Source organism: Hermetia illucens, chromosome 2, assembly GCF_905115235.1.
Source record: "Hermetia illucens chromosome 2, iHerIll2.2.curated.20191125, whole genome shotgun sequence".
NCBI lineage: Eukaryota > Metazoa > Arthropoda > Insecta > Diptera > Stratiomyidae > Hermetia > Hermetia illucens.
This window is the reverse complement of record NC_051850.1, coordinates 164955992-164963455: the sequence shown is the minus strand read 5'-3', so window position 1 is coordinate 164963455 and position 7464 is coordinate 164955992. Positions and strand designations below refer to the sequence as shown.

General features: G+C 45.2%; 1 protein-coding gene across 1 annotated transcript; it reads left to right on the top strand.

Moving 5' to 3' along the window:
* Positions 1-258: 258 nt before the first annotated feature.
* LOC119648609 (elongation factor 1-alpha-like) lies at positions 259-6010 on the top strand. Its single transcript, XM_038050379.1, has 2 exons — positions 259-395; positions 5561-6010. Exons 1-2 carry the CDS (start codon positions 259-261, stop codon positions 5904-5906), a joined length of 483 nt encoding a protein of 160 aa, XP_037906307.1. The 3' UTR covers positions 5907-6010.
* The last annotated feature ends 1454 nt before the right edge of the window (positions 6011-7464 follow it).

Here is a 7464-nt window from a genome sequence, read left to right as displayed (position 1 = left end):
TAGTTTTCCCTAGCCATCTGGTCAATGTTAACGGTATTCGACCCGAAAAGGGCCAAACCGTCTGGAGCTATCCAAAGCCAAGGAGTTGCGTCAGTTTCTAACCGTTATTAACTTTTACAGGAGTTTCATGTCGAACTGTGCTAAAGCACAAAACCCCCCTTGACGGCCTTCTTGTCAGCAGCATCAAAGGAAAGACCGAACTTCGTTGGAGTCTTGAAGTTGAAGTGACTTTTCAAAAAGTAGAAGGCGCAAGCAAAAATGCTCACGCATCCTCTGGACGTCTCTGATTTCAGTACAGGTGCAGTTCTTCAGCAGCAAGTCAACGGAGTGTGGAAGCCGCTAACATTTATTTTAAAGAAGTTTAGCCCTGCACCGACTCGCTATACCGCCTTCGAGTGAGAGCTGCTTGCTATCTACCTAGCTGTCAAGTGGTTCCGATGCATGCTAGAGGGATGCGTTTGCGTGATTTTCACCGATCTCAAGCAGCTTGACGTTGCCTTCAATCAGAAACTTGGCAAAGCTTCACCACGCCAAGCTCGATACCTGTACTTCGTTGTCCAGATTTCAACGAACATTCGGCACGTGGCTGGGAAGAACAACTTCTTGGCTATTGCGTTTCCTTGAGTCGAGAAAATGTCAACATTACTCGACTAGGCAGCGATAGCACGAGCATAACGAGATAACAAGGAGCTGAAGCAACTACTCGCTTTTTCATATTCACTCCAGCTAAAGGAAATAAACATTCCGCGCGCGGACGGTCGAATTTATTGCGATTTCCACACGAACTACATGACAATACGTGCCTCCAACTTTCAGACGAAAAGCCCTCGACTCAATCTATCGCCTATCTCATCAAGGCGAGTGCATATGCTGTCATCAACGATTCATCTGGCCATCCATCCGTGTAGACACACGCGTATAGGCGCAGGCATGTATTCAGTGTCCGCGTCCGAAAGTCTGGAGACATACACTCGCACTGGTGGGTAGCATAGGGTGTGTCAAACATTTCCAGTAGCTCAGGCCAACGACCGAACAATTTCGTGCATTTTCAAAGACCTAGTTTCTACGAATCATGTCTTCGTAAGGCACGACGCCGTCAAAGTTACGACGGTATTTTTCCGATCATCCGCCACTCAGATATCTCTATCGACCATTTGAAGCCTACCTACAAACTTGGGAAGAAGCCAGATGAAGGGCGATGAGCCACTCCCACCGAGAACACGTGATTTATATTATTTTCACTCTAAATTTGTATCGTGTCTTCATCACTGGTGTGGGTACGGTGGCCATTGGCGTCATTTGTTAGCACAACCCGATTCCGCACAACATGTCAAAGGAAAGCCACTCCTCAGCTGTCCTTTCACCGCCATCGGGCAACCCTCGATGCGTTCTTCGAGAAGACAATGGCCTACACTTCCTTCTTCTTTTCGGACGAACAGCGAATGAGGGCGATCACGTGACGTCCATCAACAACGGTTTTTATGGGCAAATCAAAAGGAATCGGCTAAGAAGAACCGCCCCGAATATCGACGCCCTGGTGCTGGAATCAACGACCTATCTACGGACGAAGCACATGGACAATGCTACTGAGAACCGCTGCGAACATCAACCCATTAGTAGGTCCCATTTTGTGGTATATTGGAAATACACGCATGTTATATCGAAACTGCTGTGGGTTAGTGAGGGAAGAAAGTTGATCCTCGAAGTATGAACAAATGTGGTTAGTACTGTTTGTCCTGCTAGGAAAGTAAATTTGACAGACAGTTCGAACACCGCAAGTACACGCTTTGTACAAGACACATCCTTTGCACATGTTCGCATTAACTTTGTCGTCAAATTGGTAAGGCCTTGCCTGTCAAAATGGGAACCACGCTTATGCACTGGCCAGATATAGCACTGGTCAAAGATCTCGCTACTGAGGTGACCGTAGATGCATTATGAAAGCCATAGATTGCGAGTTTGAACTACAATTTGTAACTTTGCTTTTTAAATCTCCTATTCAGCTCGCTATAAAAAGAACAGGATAATAGCGAATAACAATATTGCAGCCAGAATACTTAGGGGAAGGTATTACTCCTATACACCGTCTTATACCCGTACCAGAACAAATTTCGAAATTGGGTTAGCGTCCTTTCAATTTTGTTTTTTGTTTTTGAAGACGCTTTTAAAGAAAATCTTGGAACTTCATCTGCAGAGCTCGAGATACCTCCATGTCCTCAAATCTTACTCGAAAAATTTAGTGAGTAAATTCGCCAAGTGAGTTAGATGTCCACAGTACATCTTGATTGTCGAGCAAACTGGTCCATGAAGAGTTGGCAATCACGCGCGGACGAAATCTATGAGCGATACCTTGAGCATCAGGTTGTGGATTAAATTCGACTCAATACGTTGCGGAGGGCGGGTCACCTAATCCGAATGGATATGGATGATCCAGCCCGGAAAGTCTATAAGGGCAATATTTATGGTAGAAAAAGAAGGCGAGGCAGATGATTGCCTGAGATGGAGTGATGGCGTAAGCCAGGTCGCCAGACAGCTTTAAGGGATATAGAATTGGTGGACCTCGGCGCAAAACCGAGTTGTCTACTTGTCAAATTGCCGGGAAAACTTCCTCAAGGTTCGTTATTAGTGAAATGCTTTAGGACACTTGATATAATAGTATCTTATCTTAAACTGGCAACCTTAAACTCGTTACGCACTGGAATGCAGAATAGAATGTAACTAGTCCAACATGAATAAAGAGCCAACTGAGCAACAAAGGAAGCACTACTCACTTCAACCACTCCATTTAAAACTATGTTAACAACGAAAGTATCACTCAAAATATTTCAAGTCTTCCAGAGTCGTTCGCTCTGAAATTGCTCAGAGAACCATCGGAGGCAACCGGAACCATTCTTTTCCGTCTCTCCCAAATGAATGAAGACTTTTCACTTTATTCTTAAAACCATCACTTGAAACTTGCTTTTATCTTTCTCCACTCGCATTTCTGTTTACCCGGGTAATTTTACGGCCTGGAGCATTAAAACTCCACTTGGCTCGTAAGGATGAGTAACCTCATTCAAGTTGTTTAGGCGAAATCAAGTTGCACTCATTTTCAAGTATCAAACCCAAAAATGAAAATGTTAAGTCACGTTTCTGTGCAACACGCAAGTACTCACGCATCACCCAACAATGTACGTAGTCGTACGTATCCTTTGTTGTGTGCCAGTTATTTCTGCAGACCATCCTCCAGGAATGATGCCAACAAAATTGAGAATATCCTAGTTTGAATGCGATAATGACGTCAGCTGTATGGAGAAAGCGTATTGTTTCTGGGGGAACAACCAAGCGTATTAATTATCATTTGGAACTACAAACAAGTAGCATTTCGTCCTTCTGTAAATACTTCAGGAAGAGACGATGATTGCTGCCATCGTCTTTGAATAATTTGGGACGATATAAAATTTTATTCTGTTCCATGTTAACGACTGGAATACGTAATGCTCGGCAGGAGGAAGCAAGGAAATGGTAACGAGGATCTATTTTGATGGGAATTGAATGGAATAATATGTAATAATTAGGAACGATGGCTTAATAGGAAAATGAAATATCATTGTCAAATGCCATAGCAAAGCTGACTATGCAGCTAAGTAGCTTTATATTTTCATTGTTGCCTTCCACTACAACAATGTCATCGTTGTGACTTTGTGGCTATAATAATGACGTATTTGTAGCTATTTGTATCTCAAATTGAGGCAATCTGTATCATACTTCAACATTTGAGGGGAGCTCTATTGCACTTGAAGAGTACACAAATATTGTCAAAAGCAAACTCAAAGGAAGGCGATGAAAAGGGATATATCTTTTTGCATGGGAGACCTGAAGAGCATTTTAGTATCTACGAATGTGGGCCAGGAAACCGCAGGTGCATTTCAATGATAAGCATTATAAGTTCGTTAGCAAGTTCACAATCGTGACTTTGTTTTTGAAGTCCGTAAATAAAAGGATGGAACTTGGAAGTACCCAACTGAAAAAGCAAAAAGTGAACATTTTCAGTTAGCAAGACATGAAGAGGCGGAAACCGACCCTTTCCCTTGAATTCTAGTGTTTATGATATTGATTCTTTATTCGGAATCTCCCCATCTAAACAGACATGGGCATGGATGAATTTTGGCAAGGGTTATATCCTATTCAGGATAGACTTGATAAATGCACATAGAAAATGCTCCGTGGATTCTGCTTCCTTATTACAGGATGGACACGTATTGTCTTGGATAATTCCTATTCTGAACATATGCCCAGCTAGTGAATTATGGCCAGTCAGAATGCCCACAATACTCCTTCAAGTCTTCCTTCTTTTCGACACGATAAACTTTGCAGTATGCTTGTTTGGTTCTGATAGGAAAAGTTTGGTGTGGCTAGCAGCATTGGGCTTCGCCACCTATCATTATAGGAAGCTTGTTCCCAGTTTTTGATAGCAGTATCTGTCACTGTTACTTACACCCCAATTGCAGGTTCTGGTGCGGGAAGGGGAAAGTTCAAGTCTCTTTTGCTGAGGCATCCGAGATTTCATTTCCCTCTACACTAAATTTCTAAATTCCTGAGAGATTTTTGAAGTGAGTAGTGCTTTACCCTACGCTTGACTATCGCTACAGATTGCGATGCGCCTACTCTTCAACCACCCGTCAATCATCCAGGTTGTGGACCTTAGGATCGCATACACTTCAGCCTGAAAAACCGTTGTCTCTTGTCCCAAAGGAAAAGCCCACTTCTCGCTTTTATTCGAGAGGCAGACTCTTGCTCCAGAACCATTTTCTGTTTTTGAGCTATCTGTGTAGGAAACGTTAGTATATCCTGACACGCATTTTTCTGGTTCGTCCCAGTTTTCTCTTCGTTTGAAGATAACATCATATCTTCTACCAAACATATGTATGGGGATCTGACAATCGGAAGGTATTGCGAACACTAGATTCTCCCAATGACTCTTCCAGTGCTCTGTCGCCCCAACCCCCCAAAGTCCATTGTTTTCCCATAGTTCTAAACGAATTAGTCTATGAGCTGCTCTCACTGCAGTGCTCTGAATAAAGAAATCCAAGGACTGCAAATTGAGTAATGCATTTGTGGCGCGGCAGGATCCGCGGCATTCGAAATTTATTTCGAATGTCGCGGATGCGGACGGGTAGATAGCGCGGAACTCCACTCGCTTTAGAACTCGTTTAGAACTCGCCACGGGAGTGGAGAATTAGCGGTGAGAAAATGCCGTTGGTTGGGATAGTAAGGACCGCATGGAAATAAGCCGGTCTCTTCTTTCTCCAACCCCGGCGGTGAACACCTAGACGAAATTTAAAGTTTTAATTGTTTAATAACAAAATTTTTTATTTAACAATTTAACATAAAAAATACAACAATTTGAAACGTTTTGTTATTATTATATTTCTTTTATTTGGCAATTTGACTTTTCATCGAGATTAAGAGTTTTTCGTGCTAATTGATAAGCGGATAATTATTCATATCAAATTGTTCGAAGTTTTTGAAAACAAGTTCGTAAGTTGATAAAGTTGTTTTACAACAACAACTGTTAAAGTGGTGACCCCGAAAAGGAAAACACGACACCAGCGATACTAGCACAAGCGCCGCCGCCACAGTCATCGCCACCATCACCTGCGACGGCCGCTCGAATTCACACCAGCGCCGCCGCCGAGGAGAACCCCAAGGCCATCAAGTCTGGTGATTCCGCCATCGTCATCCTCGTCCCAACCAAACCTTTGTGCGTCGAATCGTTCCAGGAGTACCCTCCATTGGGTCGTTTCGCTGTTCATGATATGAGACAGACCGTCGCTGTCAGTGTAATCAAGGCTGTAAACTTCAAGGACGCCAGCGGTGGCAAGGTGACCAAGGCTGACGAAAAGGCCACCAAGGGCAGGAAATAGCTGCGATTCATCAACATCTTTCTACGCACAATACAACTAATTATTATATCCGATAAAAAACTATAATTGCTTCCCTCGCAAGGAGTTTCGCAGGAAAGGAGACGGCCATCAGCTTCATTCCAATAACGATAGCAACTGGCAATCAATCTGTTCAAATTTAATTGTTGTCATTAGTTTTGCAATATTCGCACTAATTGTTAATTATATTATTAGGAGTTTAAATTGTGATTATAGTTAAAATAAAAGTTATACCCGCTGCAGGAGACGACGTTGAAGTGTTTCTCATCGCGGGTTCTCCATTTTCTTGGCGAGTTATTTATTTTTTTTTCTCGGTCTGCGCTAGCGAGCGTCCGCTTCGGTCGTGTTATCCACTTTGTTCGTGCGGTCATTTGTGGGTGCGGCCTGCCGTGTCGGAGCAAATTCACCGCGTTTTCATTATAAACTCACCGCGGGTTCATTGCAAACTCCTACTTTTCGTTCGACAGCAAAGACGCGGCAGGCCCATCAGACTCGCAAGTGACCGCCCTCGCCGTACGCGTTCCTCCGTTTTGGTGGCGGAACCCGGAGCTATGGTTCTTGCATTTGGAAGCGCAGTTACAAATGTCCGGCATCACATCGGACGCAACCCGCTTCAACTACGCGGTGGTCGGCCTGGACGAAGAGTCTATTCTTCTGGTGTCCGACGTAGTGAAGTCGGCATCGTACACACAGCTCAAGAGCGAGTTGATCAGGCGCCTGTCGGCAAGCAAGTCGGCAAAACTAGACCACTTGCTGGCGGGTTTAATGTTGGGTGATCGAACTCCCAGCCAATTGCTTCGCGAAATGAGGCAATTGGGTGGGAGCAAGATTGGCGATGATCTGATCAAGTCGCTCTGGCTGCGGCGGCTCCCAGAGGGCACCCAGGCGATCCTACCCTGCGTCTCCGGTTCCTTGGAGGAACTGGCAGCGACGGCCGATCAGGTGCAGGAGGTGTATGTACGCCCAACCTTGGCGGCCGTTCAACCACAGTCGGATGAGGTGAGCGACTTAAGGCGCGAGATAGCTGCTTTAACAGCCAGCGTGGCCGAGACGCGGGCGACGTTGGACGCTCAGCGTTCGAGTGCCAGATCGTGAGCTCGCTCACGGTCTGCCACACGAAAAGGGCGTTCGGGTAGCAGGTCGTCAGGACAGCCTGCGGACAAAGGTATTTGCTGGTACCAACTGAGATTCGGAAATAAAGCGACAAGATGTACGCTACCTTGTAAATTCGCGCCTACCGCAAAAAACTAGGTCCGCGGGGGGTCTTGGCCACGGCCACCCAGAGCGCAGCGCCACGTCGCCTAACTATTTTCGACCCCCTCAGCAGGCGCAACTACCTCGTCGACACGGGTGTGGAGGTTTCGGTTCTTCCCGTACCCCGGCATCATAAACTTTATCCACAACCCCTCAAACTGGCGGCAGCAAATTCCTCTCGCATCAATACATACGGGTACAGGCAAGGCTTACGTAGGACATTTTAGTGGGATTTCATCCTGGCGGATGTCAGCTTCCCCATATTAGGCGCAGACTTCTTGTGTCA